Here is a 27056-nt window from a genome sequence, read left to right as displayed (position 1 = left end):
GGTGCCCCTCAAATTCAGAATTCCTGAATTGTGTCATGTAATTGTAATGGAATACTACCAAATTATTGACAAGATAGAACAAGACAAACTTCAGAGAGTCCGAGGTAGCTTGAACTGATAGGGTGAAGTAAGCAGAACCAGGACAATGTTTGATACAAGGAAAACATTGCAAAGAAAAACACTTTTCAAAGGTTTAAGAACTATGATCAACGCAGTAACCAACCATGTCTCCAAAGGATCTCTGACCGGTGTTGTTTTGACAATGTTTCTTAGTTAAAAGTAGTGTTTTTTTTCTCTAAGCTTTTTATTGGGAAGGGGTGCTAGGTTAGCAATAGTGATGCTAAGAAAGCAATTGAAATATATATTTTTAAATGCACAGAAGCAAAGTTCAGAGGGAAACACAAACAGGATAGTTTTGAAAGTGACATGTAATTTATTATGTATGCATATATATTTTAAAGTAAGTAACATAAAACAAATTCATGGCTCAAATGCAATCGTCATCTTGTGCTCTATATAGATAGAAATGTTCAATGTTATTCAGTTAAGTTCAAGATGTTTTTAAAAGCCTTTAAAAAAAGGTGCAAAGAATACAATGTCTTATTTCATTATAAAACATGACTCACCAGAGCAAAACACAGCTTTAAAGGCTTTCTTAGATACAGATACATACATCAAGACCTTACATGATTCCTAGATGTTAGAGATAACTGTTAGGTGCCTCTGATTATTAATATCAAGCAAGATGTAAAGCATATTGTTTTCCTCTAGTCATTAAAGGTCAGTGCAGGGGCTTCCCACGGACAGTGAAGTTCTCCACAAATACTTTTCAAATGACATTGTGTTGATTGCATCAAGGAAATGAACATTACAAGGCTTTCTCAGTGAGTTACATGAATCAAGAGACAAGCCTAACGGTCCACACTGAAAAAAAAACCCCAAAATGGATTAAATATGCCTAGTCTTCAGATGATGAAAACCGGTTGGATGACCGATTCACTTAGCTAATCCATCAGGATATATTTCTGTATGAGGTATTGCAAAAGAATGAGTTGGGCCCAGTATTAAATAAGGGGAAGGGGGCTGTGAGATGCTTGTCACTGACCCTACCAAAGCTTCTTCCTCTTTTCCCTTCATGAGCTTATATGGGTATAAATCTTGTTACATCTTTCTTTCAAGAATCAGTGTTTTGAGTGACAAAAGGGAAATAAAAAACCATGGCAGGCACAAGTAGAGGTGCAATCTATTTCCAACGACAGCCTTTATGTGGTGACAGTGGCATCAAAAGCCTTTATGACTGGAAACAGTGTGGGGCTGCTCACGTGTAGGGTGCACTGAATAACAGAGTTCAAGAGTTGGATCCACACCCAAGAGATCAGGAAATGATCATCATAACAGCTAACATTCAGAAAGCCCTTTATACAGATCACTGCTTGAGATCCTCACTGTTGTGAGGAGATAGGTGCTACTATCCCCATTTTGCAGACAAGGTTTCTTAAGGCTGAGATGTTAAGTGACTTGCCTAGGGAGCTGGGAAATGTCCTAGACAGGATTTAAATGCAGGTCTTCCTGACTCCAAGGATGGGGATCTAACTACTGAGCCACCTAGAGGCCATGCTGAAAAAACAAGGCCTCTAATGGACTATTTTTACTGATGGAAGGAATACCCATTTGGATGAGATCCCAGGTCCATGTAAACATTAAAGAAATACATTGTCAAAAACAGAAAAATAGGTCTTATGCTACTTTAATTTCAACCGTATCCCACCCCCAATGAACTATCACATGCATAATGTAAAAAGTAAGGCCAATTCAAAAATTAAGACAACATGAATATTTAATTATTTCAGAATATATATTATATACTAGAACTCTGGCCATCTATTGACATGAGGAAAATACATTAATAAATTTCTGCAATAACACAGCTTGTAAAATGACAAAGATGGAATTAGACACTTAAGAAAAATGAAAATTTAATTTCCAACAAATACAATTATCTTCTTATATTACTATTCCCATACTTCCAGTTTTGTGGTGAAGCCACAAGATAATAATCAGAAACAACCTCGTCCATGATGCTTCAATACTTGGGTGAATAAGAATAATTATTTTCCTCTCAACTCATTAAGTCTGATTTTGCATTTTCAATAAAAGATCTATGCCCCCTTTTCCCTTAATAAGTATGGCTACCATCTAGCACAAGGCCTAACTACTACTCTTGAAAACCACATATACACAATTCACCAAACACACTCACACACACACACACACATACACACACACCATCAGATACTATGCCACTCATGTGCAACACATGTAATTCTTAGTCTTCAGGTTCCTCATAGTGAGCATAGCCACTGGCATAGGTCCTTCCTAAATTCAAATTAGTGAACAGATCTGTGGTCTCCGTATCTGAATCTTTTCCTCTTTCATCCTCTTCCTCATCATCCTCTTCTGCTTCATAGTCATCATCTTCTTCTTCCTGGTACCCTGTATCTCCATACTTTCCTGAGGCAAGATTCTTCCAATAAGCATCATACCCAGAAGCTCCATCTGCTTCTTCGCCTCCAGTTTGCCGGCCAAACTTCAAGGAGCGCGCTACAATAAGAAAGAGGCATGAATTCAGCACTCACATTTTTCAACATCTTTTCTAAGGTATATGAAATAATTCTAATCATGGCTACTTTTTGACAACTCCACCCAATAAATTTTAAAATCCTTTCTTAAATGCTTCAGTTTCATTCCAAATGCCCTCATTCTATTCTTAATGGAAAAGCAACTAATGCTTTTAAAAAATAAAACATGTAAGCAATGTTATCCTCCAACAAACTGTTTATGACATTTATGCAAGACATACACATCAAACAATAATAGTACATCCCATAGCAATAATCATTTAATCAAGAGAGCTGGCATCTCTATCGTCAAATGCAGCTGACAAGAGCTGGTCTTTTTTGCAGGCCTTGGCATCTCTTCGTTTTATGCCCCAGGTTGATGCTATCGCTGGTTTATTGTCAAGTTTTTTAGAGACAGGAAAACAGAAAAGATACATAACTATGCTATTTTGTGAAGACATAAGAACAGTCAATTTCTTGACCACAACAGTAGAAAAAAGAGGTATTTTAACTAGGTTTGGTGTACAACACAAGTTCATTCTTCACTTTGTACTCAAATCACTTTCAGGATGCAATAGACTTCATATGCAATCTTACTCTTTAGATAATTAGACATGCATATAAATGAACAAGACACCATGTAAAACAGATTCACTCAATTTGTCCTGTTTTTCTACAGCTGCAAAACTGAAAAAGAAGTCAGCAATTGGGTTAGTCTAGAGTATAAGCAACAGATAATGGAGAGTGGGCAAGAGTCTGTAAAAAATACATCTCTTGTTTTTCATTCGATCACTTCACCCATAATCTTACTAGATAATAACTTTATACATGTCATATAAAGCACTCTAAAAATCATATATATTTTCATTTTCCTCCTATGTAAAAAAAAGAGGTTGTGCTAAATAATTTCTAAAGTACATTTTATCCCTAATATCTTTTTTTATTTTTATTGAACATATAATTTCATTGATGAGAGGAACTCCTGGTAAGAAAACACACTCTACCAATGCAGACACAAATTCTCTTCAATATAAAGTCTTGGTTCCTGGGACGCTGAAAGGTTAAGTGATTTGCCCAGGGTCACACAGTCACTATGTTTCAGAGGCAGGTCTTCTCAACCTTGTGGCCTGTTCTGTATTCACTATACCACAATGCCTCTCATTCTGTGATTATGATCAAATATTCACAAAAACCTAAAATTACTTCAAATATTTCTTCTGAATTTAATAGTGAACTAGAGATTAGCAGGAAAATGGAGGCAGGGGGTGGAGAAGAAAAAAAAAAAAGGCCAAATCTTTAAATTTCTGTAATTAGCATGGCATTAACTAAGATAAATTTAGGTCTGACCACATAAGTTATACCCCCCCCAAATGATCTAATTTTCAAATTAATTTGCATATTTCTTCACAGCAGTGCCAAGTCCAATTTCCTTAACCCGATGAAAACATTAAGCATAAAAATGCTGTACTCAATTATAATGCCTAAGTACGGCTGTTGAAAGAAAAGTCTTACTTGACATGCTCAGATCCTTAGTCTCTTGAGTTTCGTGTCCACATTTAGGACAGGGAGGTTCTTTTCCTTTTTCTTGCTTAAACACTTTGCTCCTTGTATGATCATCACAGAAACAAGCCTAAGAAGAAAAGAAGGGAATAACTGAGTAATATTATTTTGTGAAAGTTCAAGAAATACTATTGACTGAGCATAGAGGGAAATACAGTTGTCACAGGATCAGAGAAATATCCCTTCTGGGAAGGAATAAAATCAAGTGGGGGTTCTCAGGGGAAACAAAGTCTGGATCAATCAGTACAGGGTCAATAAATTGTAATTTAAGACTATAACTTACCACAGGGTGGGGTCTCCCTCATATATGCAGTACATCATAGAGAGAGTACTCAATACCACAAAAGATTTCTCCCCCATAATAACAACATATGCTCAGAAATGAAGCAGATAACCACCAAAATTTACAAATTGAAATCGTGCTCTCAATTAGCAAGTCTGATCCAAAATGACGGGTGAAGTTAATGCTGGATATGGCCTAGATAAACAACTATGAAAGTGTTTGCTACAACTAAGAAATGGTTAAGTGACCCACAATAAAGTGGAATTATCTGAGGCAAAGGTTCTTAACCATTTCCATGTCATGGGCCCCTTTTGCAATCTGGTGAAACCTATGGACCTCTTCTCAGAATAATGATTTTAAGTGCATCAAAAAAAATGTATGTAATTGTGAAGGAAACCAAGTATATTTAAATAGAGTTATCAAAATTTCTAAATAAGCAAACAAGTAAACAGATAAAAAGCTAGATAAATATTTACATATTTACTTGTAAACAAATTTATAAACAAATAAAAGCAAACTCATAGATCTATATGTGGAGTCAGAAAGACCTGAGTTCAAATCCTGCTCCAGACCTTTTACTAGCTATGACCATGGGCAAGTTATTTAAACTCTGTCTCAGATTTCTGATCTATAAAATGGGAATAACAATAATATTAATGATAAAAAGCACTTACCTACCAGGGATGTTCTAATTACAAAATGAGGTAATATTTGTAAAGTGCTTCACAAAACTTAATATTATATAAATGCTAGTTATAACAGGCAGCTGGGTGAGACAGCAATTAAAGTGCTGGGCCTGGAGTCAGGGAGACTCAAGTTCAAATCCTGCCTCAGACATTTAGAAGCTGTGACCTTCGGCAAGTCATCTAACCAGTTTGCCTATTTTCTCGGTTGTAAAATCTGGATAATATAACAACTCCTACCTTCAACGGTTGTTGTGAGAAGCAAACAAGGTAACATTTGAGAAGCACTTAGTACAGCACCCAGCACATGGTAGGGGCTAGGGCTATGTAAATGTTATTCTCCTACCTTCCCTCTCCCTGCACCAAGATTAAGAACCCATAGTCTAAGGGGCAACAATCCTGGGGAAAACACAGTATGGAGTGGGATAGTGGCTTTTGTTTTGTTTTTTTTTTATCATCAAAATTCTAGAAAAAAACAACCAATCTTCAACAACTCTGGCTATATACAATGGCCATTTTCAGTAATGCGTTATGCAAGTTAAAATAATAACAACAACATTTTTCTGGTACTTTAAGGTCTGGAAATCACTTTACAAATACTATCTTATTTTAGCCTGACAACAATGCTGGAAAGAGGTAGGTGCTATCATGATCCCCATTTTCCAGATGAAGAAACTGAGGCAAACAGAGATTAAGCCCCGAGTCACACTAATATAGTGTCTGAGGCCAAACTTGAACTCAACTCTTCTTCCCAATTCCAGAAACATCTCTCCTTTCTGCTAACAATAAATGCATTTTTTAATAAGGGAAAAAAATGGTCTGTTTAATATTTATCGAAAACATAGTGATCATTTCAGATAGTATATTCTGATTCCCCCTATAGTGGGAGCAGAAACAGTGGAAAGAGCACCTGAACGGGAGTCAGAAGACCTAGGCTTCGGTCCCATTTCTGCTATCATACAACCCCAGGCAAGTTAAAGTTATGTAACCTCCCTTGGCCAATGTTTCCTTATTTATAATATAAAGCGAGGGAATTCAACTCCTGGAGTCACTGCTCACATTCCTTCCAGCAAAATGATGTTTATGAACAATACAAGAACTGGCTGCCGAGTTAGGATCATAAAGGAAACCCTGAACTAAAATATACAAGGGATTCATTACCTTACAACGGAGGCATGAGTGCTGTCCCAGTCGATTACAGGAAACACCTGCGGGAGAAGATAGCTTTTTGTCATTTTCAAATGAAAACTGACATTGCTGTTTCCACAAATCTGCATCTAAGGTTGAACCCTCAGATCCATTACCTAATTTCTAATTATCCTGTACCAAAATGCAAACTTGAAAACATGAGCGTACCCAGAGTTATGATGGGATCCCCAATAAAGAAAAGGGAAACCTACAAAATCTGTTTTGATTCATAGAACTTTGCTTTTCTCCAGTTATTACTGCAGGTTTCTCCAATTTGCCAGCATCTGACGAACCGCACCACCATCATCCTTATCTACAGGGGTCCCAACCATCTTTTACCTCGCCGATCAAAGCAAGGGCCTTTAGTCACCCACACATAACATAGGTATTCAAAGGGCTACTCCAAACACCACTATTGACACAAGTCTGTGATTTTGTGGATTCAAATACCACCACTTTACCCTGCCAATTTCACATAAGTGGACAGAACAATAAGTTTGTAAAGCAAGGGTGGAGGAAGGAAACAGAGTATTGGATTTGGTAGAAGACAGAAAAGTACATTAAGTACTAGAATGCTAGAGTATAAATTTGGTGAATCTACTGTCATCAACATCAATATTTTTTAAAGTAACACTGGCAGCTCTGTTCCATTTCTTTCATTTATTTTTCCTCCTACCTGTTATATATACTCCTGGGGTCATCCAGCTTGGTTGGGCATAACATGAAGTTTCCTGCAGCATCTTCCCCAATGCTCATCCCTATTTTGTAGGGCAATATTCCTTGTAATCTTCTACTATCCTTCCCCATAATGTTTCACAAATACATTTATACCCTAAAGTGGTATTTCCCTCAGCAGCTATGTCTGTGCTGGCTTTCTCATCCTCTTTGCTGTAGCAATCACTTTATACTTAAACTATGTCTTAGAGTCTAACCCAAGTGGCAGTTTGTGAGGGGCTATGTGGGAAATAGGGCCTGCCCAGATCCACCTATCCCTCTAGGTTTGGCCCTCAGATTCCCCTCAGTCTGTGGCCTGCCAGCCAAAATCTGCAGCTCTACTGCTGCCTTACATAGGTGGGAAAAACAATATTTCCATTAACAATAACAGCAGCTAGCACTTACATAATGCTTTAAGATTTGGAATGTGCTTTATGTATGTTACCTCATGTGATCCTCAAAACAACACAGATGAAGAAACTGAGAGAGAAGTTAAATGACTTGCTGCTTAAATAGTCACCCAGCTAGTGTCTGGAGCAGAATTTGAACTCAGGCATTCTATCCACTATGCCCCTAACTGCCTATTAGTCAAAAAAGATATATACTTTCCAATAGCATGAAGTTTCTTCACCTAATTTTATTTTTAAAATTATCCTCCAGCAGCACATTTTTACCACGTGCAGTACAATTTTTTAATATACATTTTAGAAACAATGATGATTATATATATATATATATATATATATATATATATAAAACATGCAGTAGCATCAAGCCCAAATAGAAACAGGAGTGACTAACTCATACTTAAAGATCCCTGCAGGCTACGTATTGACTTAGTTTTAAAATGCACTGTTATCTATGTTTTATTATCTTTTTATTTATTTTGCTGAATACTTCCCAATTACATTTTAATCTGGTTTGGGACACTCCAGAATGTTGTTATAACTCAAATTTAAAATTCCTGCAATTCAGTTATAATGTCAAATGCATAAATTATTAGATTCAACCAACTGAGGAATAAAAGTAGCCTACACTTGCTACACTAATATGGAGCCAGTAGAATAGAATTTCAAGACCCTTCCCATGTTCAAGAGCGATTAGTGAGGAAACAAAGAACAAACCAGATGGCAGAGAAAAGGAAGGCCTTTAAGAATTAACGATAGCAAATAAAAGAACATTGTGAATTTACAACGAGCCTGATTTTAGTATCACACATCAATGACGCAGGGCTCGTTCCCTCCCGGGATGCTGGTGATTACAGAGTTCGGGGCTCTGCTTGTGTCTCTTAGTGCATCACTAAAAGATGACAGAATCACAACGCTATCATTCGCAGTTCCCTGCCTTTTATTCCGTGTGCTATAAAACGGACAAAGGAAAAAAATCAGTGTTTTGCTACATGTTCTTGCAATGTGTCTAAAAGGCTCACACTTGATTCATAATTCCAGACACTCCTTTAGTCTTTGAAACTTTGTCTATTAGCCTAGAAACAGTGAGAGACTATAAATCTTAGAAACCCCTTAGTAAATAAACTTACTTTAAAACCAGAGAAAAGCAAGATATTTAGAAAGCACTTCTTATAACAAAGTCTATATGAGCCTTTGAATGCATCTCTAATGAAGAAATTCAGCTTACCTACATAATGTAAGTATCAAGTCCTGTGGAAAGTAAGTTATTTCATTTACAAAAGTACTGAGTCACTAGGCTATGTGTTTTTGAATTATTTTACCCAATTATTTATCCAATTATTTTATCCAATATGGAAAATCAATACTTAAATTATCATTCCATGGGAGGTTTCTTGGGAAGCATGATATTTTTTCCACTAAATGTTAAGACTCTTTAAAGAAAGTACCTTGGATAGATAAAACAACTTAGATAAAATTACTTACATTTAAATGTTTCTGCCTCCAAAACCTGGCAGCTGGCTTGATGTTCAAACTGATCATCTTCACACAGGAAGTTATGGCAAAAAGAGCAGCTGAATATTCTGCCTCCTGTTGGAATTCCCAACACAATACCCAAATGAGATGACATAGTAAAAATTAGGTAAACTTACATTAGGTGACACTGCTTTAAAAAGTGATGTGCTATTGAAGGGGAACATAAAAATTATCTGGCAATTTCTGTTCTCCTAAAAGAGACAGTGACAACAGCCAGACTATTTGGGGAGATAGCTTAACAACCCTCAGTAGCCCTTCTTCCCCACTGCCCTTCTCTATCTCTTCCCAAACAATATTCACCATTCCTAAAGAAGATTATTTGTTCTTGTTGCCTGAGTAAACAATACTAGTGGACAATACCTACAATGACTGCTACTACATATTGTCATGACAACTAATAGTTGCCAACAGCTGGTATCAAACTATTTCCACTAACTATAACTCTAGAAATAACTCTGCAAGCAGCATTCAGAATGGCATGACAGATAACCTAAATATCTAACAAAGTAGAAGATTTTTTCCTCACTTTACCTTATTTCCGATCACTTACCATGGTCCCACACACCTCTCTCACATTCCACACACTCTGCATCAGTAAGAGGGCAGGTACAAGCATGTGTACTCAGACATTTCCTCCCATGACAAACCCAAGCTTCACAGAAATCACAGATAGCACCCTGTAAACAAAGAGGGGGGAATACTGGTCTTGGCCACTGACTATTTCAAACCCTATACATGCTGTAATTCATCTACCTTTGGTGCAATAAACAGTTTCACAGCAGGAAAACTCAACCAGGACCCAAATATTGCAGCAATACTCACTACATGCAGACCCTGCTTGAAAATCATAAGGAACCGAGGGAAAGGGAGTAGGACAACTTTAACAGTGCAAAATCCATGAAATCAGCAGCCTATTTATCCATTCCACACTAGACAGGGTATTACACCTCACTAAATCAAAATGAAAGGCTAGGCACAATGGTTCTTTCACCGGCATCTCGCAAATAAATTCCAATTCTGATGTAGCATTCATTTACTTCTTATCTGGTAAGGGCTTCTTATAATTCAATGAACTTTAGCATCAATATTTTTTTTTTTCAAAAAAAGAGTATACACATAATTTCTAAAAAGGATCATGAAGTTATTCTGGAATAAATGAGATAAAATGCCAAAAGTATTGTTTAAAAAGACAGCTGATGATATTCTTACATGATCACTCAGGATGCTTGTTTGTCAACAACGATAACATAAACCAAACACCAGAGTAAGTTACTCTAGCTCTGTTCCAAGCTAAGACAGTATACATAATAAATGTTCTTCTAATAAAAGTCCTTCGATCTTGTACAGTGGTAACAATACACGAAATAGTAAATCTGCCGAATGCTTTTGGCTTTTAAAGTGGAATGCTAATGCATATGCCACTAAAAGAGCCATAATTCTGAAATACAGCACTTTACCAGATATATGCCCTAATTACGTGTGATTATATTTAAATGGTTTTATTGGTTTGTCCATCTACTAAAGGGAAGCAATTATATTTCCCATTCATACACCTTAGGGAATTTTTTTAAAGGAGAATTTGTTTTGTTTGAGTATGTATATACATTACAAGGTCATTTTTTTTTCTTTTCTTCCAATGAAGAGAAAAAGATGGGAGGCAGAAAAAATAATTAAAAAAAAAAAAAAGAAAATTTAAAAAATATTTAAAAGATAGGAAGAGCTATTAGACATAAATAAGCCACCAGAAATCAGTGGAATCTCCTTTACTGAAGAATACTATTGACAATAATATCCAGGGGCAAAGAAAGCAAAAATTGACCTTTTGGACACTTTTGGTTCTGATTATAGAGTATAGCACTACATAAATGGCCCAATACATAATTATCTCAGCAATTATTTCACAAGAGAATGTGCCTAAACAGTTGACTATAACAAAAAATTTATAAACAAAATCATATTTTCCCATTGATTTCCTCCATAAAAAACAGTTTTGCTTTCCAAAGGACAAAAATGTGTCCTATGACAGCAAAAAATGCAGAAAAATTTCTAAAACCACGTATTAAAAATCAGGGGGTCAAGAAATAGATTTGCATGCGTGTATAACAGTAAGAAGGTCACTGTTGCTGGATCATAGTATGTGGAAGAGAGACAAATTATAAGACTGGAAAAAGAAAAGGGCCTCACTGGGAAGGCAGGAAAGGGTCAGATGTAAAGGGTTTTAAAATTCAAATGAAGGTTTTTATATTTGATCATAGAGATAACAGGGAGGCACTGGAATTTACTGAGTAAGTGGGGATGACATGGCATGTGATTGGAGGATGGACTGCAATGGGGAGAGGTTTGATAAAAGGGACCAACTGAAAGTCTATTATAAAGTCCAGATGTGAAGTAATAAAGAACTGCACTGGAGTGGGGATGAGTTAGAGGAGAAATGGGTACCTATTATATAAGAAATGTTACCAAAGTAAAATCAATAGGACTTAGCAAATGATTGCAAATGGGGAGTAAGACAGTGAAGAATCAAGGATGACACCTAGACTGAAAGACTAAGTTACTAAGACAACAGTGGTACAGTAACAGGGAAGTTAGGAAGAGGGGAGGAAAGAGAGTGAGTTCTGTTCCAGAGATATGAAGTTTGAGAGGCCTAATGGATAGCCAGTTCAAAATGCCCAAGACAAGTAGCTGATGTGACACTGGAGAATAGGAGAGAGATTATATAGATCTGGGAATATATACAGATCTGGAAATCATCTCTAAAGAGATAACTGAACCCATTGGGATTGATGAGATTATTGCAGGTGAAAAATATAGAAAAAGAAGAGAAGGACCAGGACAGAGCCTTGGGGGACATGCAGGTAAATTTTCAAATAAAAAGGTACTAGCTATAAGTTCTTTTGTTAACTGTTTATTTAACTAAGGATGTGAATCCTGGTTAAGGTTTTTAGCACACTGAAGAACACTTAGCTGAAAATCTTTCATTAAATCAAAACTGATTAACATTCCTTGACAAGGGACAACTAATAGAAATAATGTCTTCTGACTATTATTTCTACTATTAAAATGATTTGCATTTCTTGATCATAATAACAAAGAAAATGCACGTGAGTAATAAAACAGAAGTTATTTGGGGATTTAAAATTTTCCATGAGTAATTCACAAGGTTGATAATTGAGAGTGACTCATACAGAGAGAAAGACAGATAATGCTTTGACATCAAACTTAGAAAAATATTTTCCATGAGAATTATTTACTGTCCTAAATATTTTGTCTTACTTTAAAAGACGATGTTTAGAAACCTTACCACCATCGCAAGGCCAGTACTGTACACGCCAGCATGCTTTATGACACAATCTGAAGACTTCATCATACATTTGGTTTTTCCTATGTTTAAAAAAAAGGAAAAAGAAAATTTAAAAAGGTTTTAAACTAACCTTGAAGAATAATACAAAAATATCTACTAAGCCTTCATCTTTTCCCTTAGTGTACTCTCCTACAGAAAACAGTCCAGGAGTAAAACAAATTAAATCAACATTCTTTACTACTTATCTGAGTGACTAGAAGAGTGGTTATAACTAAGATATTTAACTGTGTGTGGAGTTCTTTCAAGATAAGTAATATTAATAAAAATAAGCATTTTGTGCAATAGATATTTACACACAAAAATCACACCAAATAAAAGTTTATGCACAAATTTATAATCTAGTATCAATATTAAGCATCTTGTGACACAAACGCAGAAACTGCATACGTCACCCTTAGAAATATACTCATTGGTATTTAATAATCATTTATTTTTGTTATGTTTGTTACCCAACATAGCATTCAGCATGGTACTGTAGGTGGAAAAAATAGCCTGGAATTATTCGGTAGAGGTTCTAGACCTACCTTTTCCATTAACTACTACCTATGTGACACTTAACCTCTTTGGATCTGTTTCTCATCTGTAAAATGATGAGGTAGGGCTATTTGAACTCTAAGTTCCATTCCACATCTAAAATCCTATGAAAATGTTTAAATTTTTTAAAAGTTCTACTAATTTCCCATTATATAATTAATATTTTAAAAAGCTAAATTCAATATTATTACTAACTTCATTTTGCAATATTATCTCAAGTTTGAGACCAAGACAAAGTATATGTACAGAGTTTATTATTCAATATGAATTTATATATCTGATTAGTCATGTTCACCATTAAAGAAAAAAATTTTAAAACCTATAGATAGGCTTAGCAACAGAAATTTTGAAGAAGAACCTTTCATAAATTTGTTGTTGAAACCAATGACCCCGGAAAAAGTCAATGGGAATCACTACTGACAAAGTGAAAAACCCCAATCTTGATCCTAGTAGGATGACAAGGACATCATGAAGAGAAATACCTTTTAAGTCATTAAGGACTATCTAAATCTCATATATCACCCATTTTTCAGCTCTCATAAGGAATTAAACTGGAAAGATGGCTTAAAGAAATAATTTTACAAGATCTCTGCCTGCCTATAAAATAAAACCCTCTGAGACAGGCGAGACGGCTGCTAGTGATGAGAGATGTAATAGTAAGCAAGAAAGCAGCTGTACCCAGTCAACTGCCCAACATTCCCATGCTTCTGATACCAAGTAAGAACATAAGCAGGGAAGTATATATCCAAAACACTTCCTTCCCATTATTCTAGTTCTCCACTATTTTCCATAAAATAATCATCCTTTACTTATTATCATGGCCCACCCTCAAAAATGTCAGGAAATTGACCTTTCTGTCTTCCTTCCTTTCAGCTCCCAGACATAAACCAGATTCACATCCCTTAGACACCATACTCCAAATGAACTCACATAGTGGACCATGTGAGACCATGGTGGACTTACATTTTCTGTTCCTAGCTCTAAAAGTGACATTAAAATAGTCTGTATGACAGTATGATAAATAAATGGCTCTCTACATTACCTTCAAAGGTTACACCCTTATACTGCTGACTCCTTTTTCATCCTTTATTTATCACTCATGAATGTATCCGAAATCCTTTTTAAACCTGCTTATCTGTTTAGTTTGAATGACCTTTCATGATGACAATTACCATTCTTATTATCTTAGGTCAGTAGCATATCCTATTCTATTCTGAACTAAAAATCAGTCCATATAAGGGTTGAAGAACCTCAAGGGCATCTGCTAAGCACCTGACAACAGCAAAAGCAACATAATTTCAAAAGGTAAGAATATGCCCATTTTGCTTCAAAGCAATAATAATTAGAGAAAGACAAAGAAGCTCCACCTCACACCATCAGATTAGCAGTTTTTAACTAAAGGGATCATGATTTCCAAACAAGTGGATCTCTATAAATCAGATGTAGGATATAAATCATGCAGCAACTGAGATATTTCTTCTAAAAAAGGTAACCTGGATCTTTCAAATTTTCCCCAGCATTTTATTGATTCTTAGGCAAAGACAACGGTATTTTTCTGCTACTGAAAAAGCAGTGTATTTTAACATTAAGTTTATCTGTGAGACAGACTGCTTGTTACAAGCAATTATAATAAGATTGCTTGTGAAGAACATTCAAGTTCAGGTCAAAACTTATTAACATAAAAAAATGCTCTGTAAAGAAAAAGAGATGTGTCCTTTGTCATATACACTTACCACACTGTGCACACAGCGGTAACTTCTGCACAGAATTACAAAAGTAACAAAATGCTCTATTCTTCTGTCGTCTTGTTATGTGAAATAAAAATAAAGAGTGAAATCAACTAATTATAAAAAACAAAATACAAGTTTTGTAATGAAATGTACAAAGAAAAAAATTAAATATTTACCTTTGACATTTATCACACTCCTGTAAGGAAAAAAATACAATAAAATATTTATTTTCCATTGCCATAAGAAGGTGAAGGAATTTATAAAGGTTACATCATAATTTTGATTCAGTCAGTACATATTTTAGGTGACTCTCTCTCTCTCTCTCTATATATATATATATATACACATATATATATATTTATACACAAACATAACTAGGAATGTTTGGCTTGAGTAAAATCACACATTGAATTATGTTATGTATGAAATGGAGATATGGAAACAGAAGATGGGAAAGAGCTGGAGTGATCACAAAAAAAAAGAAGTTATATCCAAGGATGAAAAAAGACAAACATAAGACGTTATAATAATACAGTAGAGGAAATTGTAGAATGAAACAACGACTAAAAAAAGAGAAGAGCAACATCAGGAAGGCAAGAATTTTAAAAAGGGGGAAAGCCAAGATAGGTCAGTGGGACATGGTAAATACAGGGAGAGCTTCCAAAAAGGCAGGAGATGAGTATGCATCAAATGCTACGTTACTACTTCTGTGAATAATCCCAACCACCCCAGAAATTGGTGGCCTATACTGTTCAGACCTGTATTTGCTATAAAAAGCACAAAGAAACTCTTCCAGGAAGGGTCATCTATCGAAATGGCAGGGCCGGCAGTGTGGTGGCACAGACAGGAGTAACTGGGGAAGTATGAAACTAAGGTAGAAACCTAGCACAGGTATGGGGAAAACATGGAACAGATACAGGAAAGAACATCAGCATAACTGAAATTCAGAAAATGTAACATTTATTACATAACTACTCTGCGTAAAGAATGTGCTAGACACCAAGGATAAAAGAAATATGGTTCTAGCCTTTGACAAGATTATATCACACAGGGAATATGGGAGGTACACAAATCAATATAAGAAATAATAATATGGGGGAAAAAATACTCCATTACTCAGGGAATATCAAGACTTCACAGAGAAGGTAGGACCTGGGCTTAGCTTTGAAGGAAGAAAAGGAAAGAGAGGAGATGATGGAGACAGGATCCTAGTAAAAAAAGACTAGAGCTGAGGAAGGTCAGAATTAAGAGACCCAAGGAAGTTCTGAACCACCTATCTGGTTCCCCATCTCACCCCAACTCCAACTAGGAGAGTTCCCTTCTAGGGAACTTTCAAGAGAAAGAGATGAATGGGGCCATAAACAACATCCCCCATACCTGGCATGGTGACATCTGTGATGATCAAGGATGAGGAAAATTAGCCAGGGACTTTTCATAGATCAGCTAGCAAAATAACTACTCAATAGACTTGTAGAAGTGGGAGAGTCAAAGAGAAACAAAACAATATTCCTGAATGTAGAGGGAGCTGAAGAGGTGGAAGATGAGAAGCTGACAGGCAGGGAAAGTGAAGGAGTAAATACTGTCCACTACTCACTATGGCTTAATCAAATGTGGGCATTTGTTGGACTCGGACACTTTCAATTAAGAATCTCCTCTATGCCTCCCTGTTAAGCTTCACCCATTTCCTAAGGTATGGAGTCCAGGGCCATGGACACAGGAACCAAGAGGCCTGGGGTCCTCATGAGTTGGAGCCAGGTGGCTGCATTTGGAGAGTCTGGGTTCTCCCATGTCCCCACAGCACCACCCAAGAAGAATCATCAGGTCCTTACATCCTACTAAGTCACAGCAGAGCCTCTTCTTTTATCCTCAGATCCCAAGGAGATTCTGAGACTTTGCTACCCAGATTTTCATAATAGTTTCTCCAAGCCTCTAGATATCCCAATAGAGAAATATCCCCAAAATAAAAGAGATCAAGAATGTTGACAAACTTCCAATGCTCACCAACCAGGGCAAAAGGTGAGGAATGCAAGAGGGGTCTGCTGGCTCCTTACAAGGGCCCATCAGAAAGTTTTTCATAGGACAGGACCTAAGATACTGAGTTTGAAATGCCTGAATAGCAAATACCTGAACAGCACATAAAGGTACAACAACACAACCTTGCATCAATATAAAACATTATTTTGGAGACAACTTTTTTAAACTACCAACAAAAAAACATTTCCTATTGAGATAGATGTTCTATTTAGCATGTATCATATGCTAGGTGCTATACAGAGAATGGAATAAAATACAATCAATGCAGGAGGCATAATAGGTATGTACAGATATGGCTACAGGCATCATCTTTTGATATCAAATTCCAGACTAAAATTAAATGTGACAGCACACTGTAAATAATGGTACTCTGTGTTTTCACTATAATCTGTAAATAACAGCATCTGGTTTTATCAATATCTGCCCTGAACCATCGCCTCTTCTTTACTTTCTACATGCTCATTCTGGGTTATCTCAACAACTTCCATGGGTTCATTGTCATCTACAAATTGGCTGATGACTCCCAAATCCACAACTCTGCCTCAACCTCTCTCCTTAATTCAGATTCTGAATCATTTGTGCCTATTGGGCACCTCCACTAGAATTAGAAATTCAACACGTCAAAAACAGAACTCACTGTAACATTTCCCCAAAACCCATCCCTCCTCCAAACTTTCCTATTTCTGTTGAGGACACTCCCAGTCATCAAGGTTCACACTGGAAATTATCTTTGGCTCTTCCTCCTCTCTATATTCACTTGGTTGCCAAATCTTGTCAATTTTACCTTCACAGAATCTCTTACACCTATCCTCCTCCCTCTAATTTCAATGACTATCTCACAAAAACCACTGACAAGCCTCCTTACTGATGTCTGTGCATCTAGTCTCTCCCTTCTCCAATTCATCCTCCACACAGAGGTGACAAAATAATATTACTAAAACTCAAATCTGACCCATCAAAAAAATTTTAGTGGTTCCCTAAAACACTAGGATAAAATATAAACACTTTGATTTGGCATTTAAAGTCCTCTACAATCTGACTTATCTTTCTGGATTATTTCCTGTTATATCCCTTCACATACTCCACATTCCAGCCAAATTGACCTCCTAGCCTCTCCCCAAACTTGACACCGAATTCCAGTGCAATGCATTCCAGCAAAAGCTGTCCCTCATGCCTAGGATGCACTCCCGGCTTTCCTCTACCTCTTAATCTTTATTAAGGCTTGGTTCAGGTGATACCTTCTCCTCTAAGCCTGATTTTCCCAGTAATGAAGCGATTATAACATAATTATATATCTGTACACATGATTATACACCCAGTAGAACATATAAGCTCCTTGAGGGCAGTAACTGCTTAGTTTTTGTCTTTGTATCCCAGATGTCTAGAACAAAGCTGTGTCTGTGTGTGTGTGTTCTTAATAAATGGTTATTTAACTGAATGGGGGGGAGGGGGAATTACCATTGAAGCGTTACATGGATGTTTAGCTAAATCAATATTGCCTCTTGCTGCTCTCAGCTGTTTTTCACGTTCTCGACGGCTTTCAGCCTTCTTTCTTGCACCAGTCTTTTTTTTAGGCATTTTGCCTACTTTCTGCACATAAGAGAAAAGAAGATTTGAGATCTGGCTGCATTTACTATTTTAACCCAATTTAAATTATATAACATACTGTTCTCTCAACCTGGTAATTCTAATGGATTAACCACATTATTTAATTTTTTGGAAACATTTAATACATTATATATGCTACCTGACTAAGAAATTAGTGATATTCTTAAAAACACATACTCTTTTAAAACAAAGCACTTATTTATATTCGCAGAATCATCCTAAAATATGTGAAAGTCAAAAAATAGATAGCATTTATTTTGAAAGCCCAAACATTTATTTCAGATTAAAACTTTTATTTATCCTGAATTCTTCAAAAGATGCACTACAATCCCCGTCCCTCAAAAAAAAAAAAAAACCACCCAAACTTCTTTTCTGGAGACAACATAACTAGTAGATATAATATAACAGATATAAGAGATATATAATCCTTTACTGATCTAACGTATAGCATCCTTCCAAATGATACAGTAACATAGATTTATAATTTACTTTACTGAGAAATAAATACTTAAATATACTAAGCTTGACAACACTATTCACAAATATGATACATTCTCTCTGAGAAGTTATCATATCTTCTATGTAACCTACTTTCAGGGCATTGTTTCCTTCCATATAGTCTAAGTTATAGTCAAGTGATTTTAATAAAACATAACAAGTTGAAGTTGGTTTTAATATTTTAATTTTCTTCACTTAAGCTACAGATCTACAATCTTCAAATTTAATAGTTTTCTTATTAGTCAATTGGAAATTAGCCATTAGCCATGCTTTGCAATTTCTGAAGGAAAAATTTCTAAACGATCATAGTTTAAGTAATGCCCATTTTACAGGAGAATAAAATCTAATTAGTATGAATCAAGAAACTTCCACAAAAGGAGCCTTTTTATTGCCTGTCTATAAGCAAATCAAGCAAAATTAAAGAACCCATGCAACTCTGAAGTTAAGGATAAGCAACATCAAGTTCCAAAAACTTGGCAAAGGCTCATCTTAAATGTAAGGCAGAGACTTTTTCATTTGAAAAACGAAGCCTACTAGCTTAAGAATATGGGCTGTCTTCTCATGGAAGGTGTCATAGAATCAGAGTTAGAGATGGAAAAGATCATACTCATCTGTTACTCCAACCATATAATTTTATAGCTGAGAAAAATTAGGTTCAACGAGGTTAAATGATTTGCTCCAATTCACAAAGCTAGGAGAGGCAGAGACAAGTTTCAAATCCCAAATACAGGAGAATTCATTCACAACAGAACAGATAGGTTCACCAGATTAACTTACAGATGATAGTAACTGTATCAAGACTAAGGATGCTAAACGTTACAATGAATGCTAAAGGTTATGACTCTCAAGAGCAGACCTGCAGTAGGTAGGAGCCAAAATTAAAATAGGCTAAAATTCTTCAGGCTACAGGTAGGTTTTTAATGACTCTCTTTCCAAATAAAGGTATAATTAATGATTAAACTATTTCTCAAAAGCACTTTTCTTCATCAGGACATAATCCAGAAATTACGATCAGAAAACACTTCTTTATGAAGTCATCTTCAGTAAAACACTTACAGCAGCATCAGTTTCTTTACAAATCTGAACACTAACCTCATTTTCTGAGTTTACTTTCTTGAAATTTGCTGCTCAATGAGATTTTTCAACAATTTGGATGCTTTGTTTTTCATCGGTGTCCAATTTGCTTAAGTCAGGATGTCTTGATTCAAAATGGCAATGAAGATCTGTATATTTCTTTGAAATGGCTATTATTTCTCAGCAAACAAGGCACAATATTTTGTGTCTCATGTAAGTAAACACCTATCTATTTGTCCACTCCAGAATAAATACTCTATGTTCTGATTTGACCTTCCATTTCCTTTTGTCACACATTTTACAGTCGCCCCAAGATCTTTAATGTTAGAACCAAAAAATCTCTACAGTAACTGCTCAAATACAAAGAAACATTGAACTGAGTGTCTGACCTTGGAGAGAACACCAGACACTCATGTAAAGTGGAGGGCAGCCACAGCAAGGGAGGGGAAGAAGACCTCATACTGTTTCCACTCAACACATCAGCTGTGTTGGCGTGGATGAACTCACTTTGTTCCTGTTCAACACCAGCAATGACCAAAAACATGGGGAAAAGATGTGACAGAGACAGACTGACAAGGGATCGGTTGCCATAGGTCATATTAGAAATAGGAGAGAGTGTGCAGTAGCAACACACCCACAAATTTGTATGATGAGCACAATAGTGACTAGTGGCAGGACGGTCAAGTAGGGCATGGACAAAGTACTCATCACATCTTTACTTCCTTTTACATACTCTACATTTTTCACAAGCCACCCAAAATCCTTTCATAGGTGGCCCAGAGGCCACATGTTGTGCAGGCCTGCTACAGAGTCACCTCAAAGACACACACAGTCAACCTCTATAGAGGTTGGACTAATCAAATGAAAAGGAAAAAATTAAAAGAGAACACATTGAGCAACCACAATATGCAAGAATTGGACAGGGGTGAGTTAGTCTACAAATAAAATGTGCCTAATTGCTACAATAATGGTATAGAGAGGAAAAAATACTGGATTTGCAGTCAAATGAGCTGAATTCAAGTGCTTACTGGCCATGTAAACCTGATCTCTCTGGGCCTCAAATTTATAATCTATAAAACGACAGCATTCAATTTAATCTATGTTCTAACTTTCAGGGCAACCAAGCTGTGTGTCCAATCATGCAAAAACTCTGGAAGGAAGACACTAAGTCTGCAGGTTGGTCAAGTGATTGGTTGCTTGGAACACACAATATTGCAATAGTCTACCATGGCAAATACAACATTACTAAACTGGGTCTGAGGCCACAAATCTAAGAAAATGTTAAAAGTTAAGTTGGGTTAGCCTCTGGGAAATTTAAACACAGCAGACAACAAAATGTGCTTATAAAGCACTTGAACATGAATCCCATCTACAACATTTAGGACAAGTAATCACGTGATCCCCACTTAAAGACCTTCAGTGAAGGGGAAATCACTTTCCAGACCAGCACTAAATCCTTAGGAAATTTCTTCCCTCATAGGACTCCTACTGCATAGTGACTGTGATTAGAGAGAAGGGGAGAGGTGTGAGATGCCATGAAGATAAAACTGATAAGATTAAGCAAATGACTGGACACAGAGAGGAAGCAAGAGCCATGGACAGCTCCCAGATTGTGAACCTGGGTGACTGGGGGAACCCTCAACAGTGCTCAGCCCAGAAAATACATTTTTATTTAACGAGTAGCCGAAGCAGAGTCAGAATCAGAGGACCTGGGTGCTCCTCTCTGGATCTCCATTCCATATCAGCAAAAGAACACTGAACTGGGTAATTTAGTCTAGAATAAACAGTACATTTGAAAGAACTCTGAACCAAAGTTCAGTTTCTGCCTCTGATCCTCTCTGTGACCCTCTAACAAAACGCTTAACTTGTTCAGGCCATAGTAGCCTCAAAAGGAAAAAGACAGGCTTCGACTAGTCCCAGGTGACTGGCCCCTGAAACTTTTTTTAGCTCTAGACCTACAATGCTCAGTGCAACCCTTTTCAATCAGTGAAAAGGTCTAAGAGGACACCTCTGGAATATTTGTGACACTTCAGGAATAATTCTTCTTTCTCAACAAATCTTTCATGTTCAAAAAAAGGTGGATTTCCCAAACTCTGGAACTACTCAGGAACTGGGCCACTGGAAAAGATTCTTGTCAGCAAAGTTCAAAGAATCTCAGCTGGGGGGAGACCTCAATGGCCAGCTATAGTTCAAACTGTACCTGGAAAAGATTTCCCCCTAGTACAGCCTGAACAACTGGACTTTCAGCTTCTGCTTGAAGACTTCCAATAACAGGTGGGGGAGTTTGGAGGGATCCCATACATAACCTTCTAAGGAAGCCCAATCCACTCTGATAGTTCTAAAATTGCATTAGCTTTACTTTACCGTAAACTCTACTAGACCACTATAAAAACTGATGAAATCTTAAGGCTAAAAAAAATTGTTCAGCCCCAAGAAAAGACATTAGAACTTTTCTCAACGTGGATCTTAAATGAGACATGGAATTTCAGAGGTCTGCTCTTTAGATTCACTTTCCTCTGTCTCTCTCCAACCCTAAATTTCTTTGCAACATTTAAGAAACCATGGGATGAGTACAGAGTAAAAGAAACTTCCTAATTTGACACAAACTGCTGGGAAAAGTTAGGCAGGTAGCCGGTTTAGACCAACTGCTCATATCATACGTCACAAATAAGCTTCCATAAGGGATTTTTGCTAAATTATAAAAGATCACATCCTTCTGGGGGGTGAAAACACAGGAAGGTATCTTTTGCAACTAAAGATGGTTGGAGAAATCTTTGGCAGCCCCCTGGCAAGCTATTTCATTTCTAGGAGACCTGTTTCCTCATGTACAAAATTAGGAGTGTGGGCTAGAAGACCTCCAAGATTTAGGGTGACAACTGCGATCCTAAGGGGCACAAGGGTGATTATGTAAAACTGAAAAGGTTCAGGAGGACCAGAATCCACGTAACATGAAAATGAGAGAAGCCACGTGGGTGGGGGTGGGGGCGGCGAGCCCCTGGGGTTTGGCCACAGACAGCTGGACTCCGTTTCTGTCTTCTCCGTCTTCCGAAGTTTTATTCTGCTTTCCCACCAGGAAGCCTGAGCTCCCTCACTGCGGGGAGTTCTGGAACGGCCGGGGCCCTGCGTGGCGCTCCGCGGGGAGGGAGCCAGGGAGGAGGCCGGCCGGCCGCAGCCCTACCTGGAGCACGCAGAAATCGCCGAGGCCGAGAAGAATGCGGAGCAGGGGAGTCCGAGGGCCCCGGGTTCGAATCCTGCCTCTGCCGCCGGGGCAGGGGGTGACCTTGCGGAAGCCACTTCCCCTCTCTGGGCCTCAGTTTCCTTCTCTGTAAAACAAGGGAGGGGAGGAGCTAGGCGGCCTCCAAGGTGGCTGCCGGCTCCCAATCTACGGTCCTCAAACCAGGGGTCATGCGCACGTCATTTGGGGGACAATCCCGGGAGAATGGGGGGCTCGCTCCCTTCCCCTACAACGTGGGACGAGCCTCCGATAGCGGCCGGGACCCACGGACCCGGGGGGCCCCCACCCCCAGCCGCCCGGACACGACCTCCCCCCGGGGGGCAGGCGACACTGGCTCAGCTGGACGTCGCCGGCTCCTTCCCCTCCCCCCCTGCGGGCCGCGCTCCCCCCGCCCGCGTCCGCACTGACCAACGGCGGAGCCTCCCGCGGCCAGACGCTGACAGCGGCGGAGTGACAGCGAGCGCACGGGCGCGACGGCGCCGAAGGCAGACGTGGGGAGGAGGGGCGGACGGGAGGGGGCGGGGCCGGCCGGCGTGCGCGTAACGTCAGCACGCCCTCACGCCGACACGTAGGCGACGACGACCCCACCCCCGTCGCCACCACCCGGCTGTTTGCTCAGCCCTCCCTTCCTGGGACCAAAACGGCCTTCCGAGAGGCGGGGCTGTCCTCCGAGGGGCGGGGCTGTCTTCTGAGAGGCGGGGCTGCCCTCCGAGGGGCGGGACTGCCTTCCGAGGGGCGGGGTTGCGTTTCGAGGGGCGGGGCTATGTTCTGAGGGGCGGGGCTGTCTCACCCTGGAGAGTCCAAGCAAGATTAGGAAGGAGGGTCTTGGGGGTTCCCTAGTCTATCTCAGTGATACCTAACTTTTTTTGGTGTCATTAGGCAGTCATGGACCCCTTCTCAGAACAGAGTTTTTCATTTAAATGCATAAAATAAGATACAAAGGAAACCAAGTTTATTGAAATATAGTGGTCAAATTTTTTTTTAAATAGTCATTTAAATATTTTTTAAAAACTAATAGGCCATAACTATAAACAAATTAACAATTCATGGACCATAGTTTAAAAAAAATTTTAAAACAAGTTCATGGGCCATAATTATCAAAATATATCTTTTAAAAGTTCATGGGCCGTAGTTATCAAGTGATAGGTAGGTAAACGTGTATTTCTTTTTACAGTTCATTAGGCCCCAGATTAATGTCCTGCACCAAAAGGAGGGGGAAAAGTTAGAAGGGGATTGTGTTGTTATTGTTGTGTTCATATTTGGTTTTGAAGAAGACCGTGCCATCAGAGCAATGATGACACGACTTGCACTTGACTTTGTTTTGAGCAAGGGAGGGCTGTGCAGGTCACCAGCCTCACTTCTCCTCCAGAGCCATCTGAATCCAGAGACCTGATATTCATCAGGATGACTAATCCTGATATTCCTCAGGATGAAGATGACCCAGAATGCACTGGGAGACCTTGGCCTTTTTAGGCAAAGGCCTTTTCAGGTACTCACTTTGAGTAAGGTAACGCCCATTCAGTGAATAGACCTCTTTAAGAAGTAGTCAGGGAATGGCCCCTTTAATAAGAAAAAGAAAATAAAAACCAAATCACACTGGGAGGGAAAGAGAAACAGTTACTATTGATAATCACTCTAAACCAGGAAGTAGCACAAACAGTCATTTAGTGGAGTTTGGGCAGGGACCTATTGTCCAATCTAGAAAGGGAAGAAGGAAGGCAGAAGAGTGGTTGCTAAGCACTTGAGTCCTCCCTCACTGCCCTACTTCCGTTTAAGGCACCACCTACCATTCTTGGACTCTGCCAGAGCTCTCCATCTCAGTCACGGGATCATAGCTACAGACCAGAAGGGACCTCAGAGGTCATTTAGATTTACCCTTATTTTACGAATGAGGTCCACAGAGGTTCAATTCAATTCAATAAATATTTATTTAACTTCTGCTATGTGCCAGCCACCATGCTAAATACTGTGGCTAGAAAAAAAGTCAAAGGACAGTCTCTGACCTCACGGAGCTTACAATCTGGCAGGGAGACAACATGCAAAAAAAAAAATATTGACTTGCACAAAGTCACATAGGCAGCAAGCATGAAAGGTGGGAATTGATCCAAGGTCTCTCTTTTAGGTCAGTACTTTTTTCCCCTCTATTTCCCAATAAGTTGCCTAGTCTTACCTCTTGCTTCCACCCCTGCATTCCCAAGACCACCAATCTTAGTTGAAAACCTCAGCCTCTCTAGTTTATTCTGTTCTAAAGCTGCAAACTCTTTTTAAAAAAAAAATAATTATTTATTTTTAGTTTTCAACATTCACTTCCATAAGCTATTGAGTTTTAAATTTTCTCCCCTCCCCAAGATTGCTTGCAGTCTGATATAGGCTCTACATATACATTCCTGTTAAACATGTTTTCACATTAGTCATGTTGTAAAGAAGAATTAAAACGAATGGGAAGAACCACAAGAAAGAAGAAACAAAACAAAACAACCAAAAAAAAAAGAGCAAATAGTATGTCTCAATCTGGCAGCAAATTCTTCATTGGGCTCCCTGACTCCACAAAACTGCTAAATTGCTAGTTCTAAAGCACAGGTTGTTACCGTCTTCCAGAAGCTCCTCTGGCTCCCTATTGATAGCCCACAAAGACTGTCATAATCCAGTTTCAGACTACCTGACCAGGTTTATTCCATGTTACTGTCCTTCACACTTTCTATGGTCCAGCCAAACTAGCTTCCATGCTGCTTCCCATAATAAGACACTCCATCTCCCCTCAGGCCCATCTTCCATGCTTGAAATGAGCTCCTTCCTCTCCTTTCCTCCATCTATTAGAATCCCTAGTGTCCTTCAAAGCTCAGCTCAAATACCATTTCTTCAAAGAGGTCTTTTTCCTGATTCCCCTAACTTCATTTCTAAGTGCTCTACCCCCACTTCCCCAAAAATTCCTTTCTATTTACTTTGTATATATTTTGTGTTTCTTTATATGTACACATGTTGTCTCTTCACCAGTAGAGTATAAGCACCTTAAGGACATGGACTGTCTTATTTTGTTTTTGAATCCCCAGGGCCTAACCCATTGCCTGGTACATGCATGGTCGTCATTTAAGAAATGCTTATTGAATGAATGAATGAATCTCCCCTCTCTACTAAGAGAATTTGACAGTTCTCAGAACACATCCTGACCAGATTAAAGCTTTTATTGTTCAAATCAACATATATTTCCCCTGATGAAATCCAATAAATCAAAACAGATTTGTGATAATTGCCTTGCCAGAGGTGCTTTGCATTACAAGTCTGAAGGCTGACTTAAAAACTCATTAACACAGATTGACACATTTATAAATCTGGTTTGAAGGTACCGTAGGGGTCAACCATTCCAACCTCCCTTCCAAAGCAGTGATTTGTAGTGTCCTTAAATGTTAGCAGTGATGGAGAGCTCAACACCTCACAAGGCTACTGATTCTATTTGGGGATACCTACCACTGCCAGAAAGTCCTTCTGCCCACTGGTCATAGTTCTTCCCAATAGACCAACACAGAATATGTGATTATTCTGCTATGACCCTTAAAGGATTTAAAGATAGTTTGTCTTATTGTTTGTTTAGACAAAGTTTCTAACACGCCATTTTTTTATTTTAAAAAATTCCCTTAAGATCTTTTATTCCAGAGCTTTGCTTATTTGTAGAATAATGACAGAGCTCACAGTACTCCCCTATATCCTGGGAAATTCCAGTTCCCTGACACAAGGGGGAGGAGATCCTCATCCAAGAACAGCAACCACTACAGCTGGCATTTGAGCTTTGCAAAGTGATTTGCATGTATTATCTCTCTTGATTCTCACAACCTAGTATGGTCAGTAACCACAAGTATTATGATTTCCATTTTATGAGCAAAGAGACTGATTCAGAAGGGTGAGATGACTTACTCTAGGTCTCACAAATAGTAAATATAGGAAACTGATTTCGAACTCCTATCTCTCATGGTTCCATGTGCTGTGTACTTCCTATTA

At 38.2% G+C, this 27056-nt stretch overlaps 1 protein-coding gene across 1 annotated transcript; it reads right to left on the bottom strand.

Moving 5' to 3' along the window:
• Positions 1-1819: 1819 nt before the first annotated feature.
• ZNF330 (zinc finger protein 330) lies at positions 1820-23600 on the bottom strand. Its single transcript, XM_072621113.1, has 11 exons — positions 23472-23600; positions 23007-23151; positions 18107-18238; positions 14791-14810; positions 14618-14688; positions 12291-12370; positions 9540-9666; positions 8939-9043; positions 6306-6352; positions 4131-4248; positions 1820-2601 (listed from the first exon to the last, which is right to left on the bottom strand). The coding sequence occupies exons 3-11, from the start codon at positions 18224-18226 to the stop codon at positions 2327-2329; spliced, it is 963 nt and encodes a 320-aa protein (XP_072477214.1). The 5' UTR covers positions 18227-18238; positions 23007-23151; positions 23472-23600; the 3' UTR covers positions 1820-2326.
• Between the last annotated feature and the right edge of the window lie 3456 nt (positions 23601-27056).

Source organism: Notamacropus eugenii, chromosome 6 (genome assembly GCF_028372415.1).
Source record: "Notamacropus eugenii isolate mMacEug1 chromosome 6, mMacEug1.pri_v2, whole genome shotgun sequence".
In the NCBI taxonomy this organism is placed as follows: domain Eukaryota; kingdom Metazoa; phylum Chordata; class Mammalia; order Diprotodontia; family Macropodidae; genus Notamacropus; species Notamacropus eugenii.
This window is presented reverse-complemented; position numbering and strand designations above follow the sequence as displayed.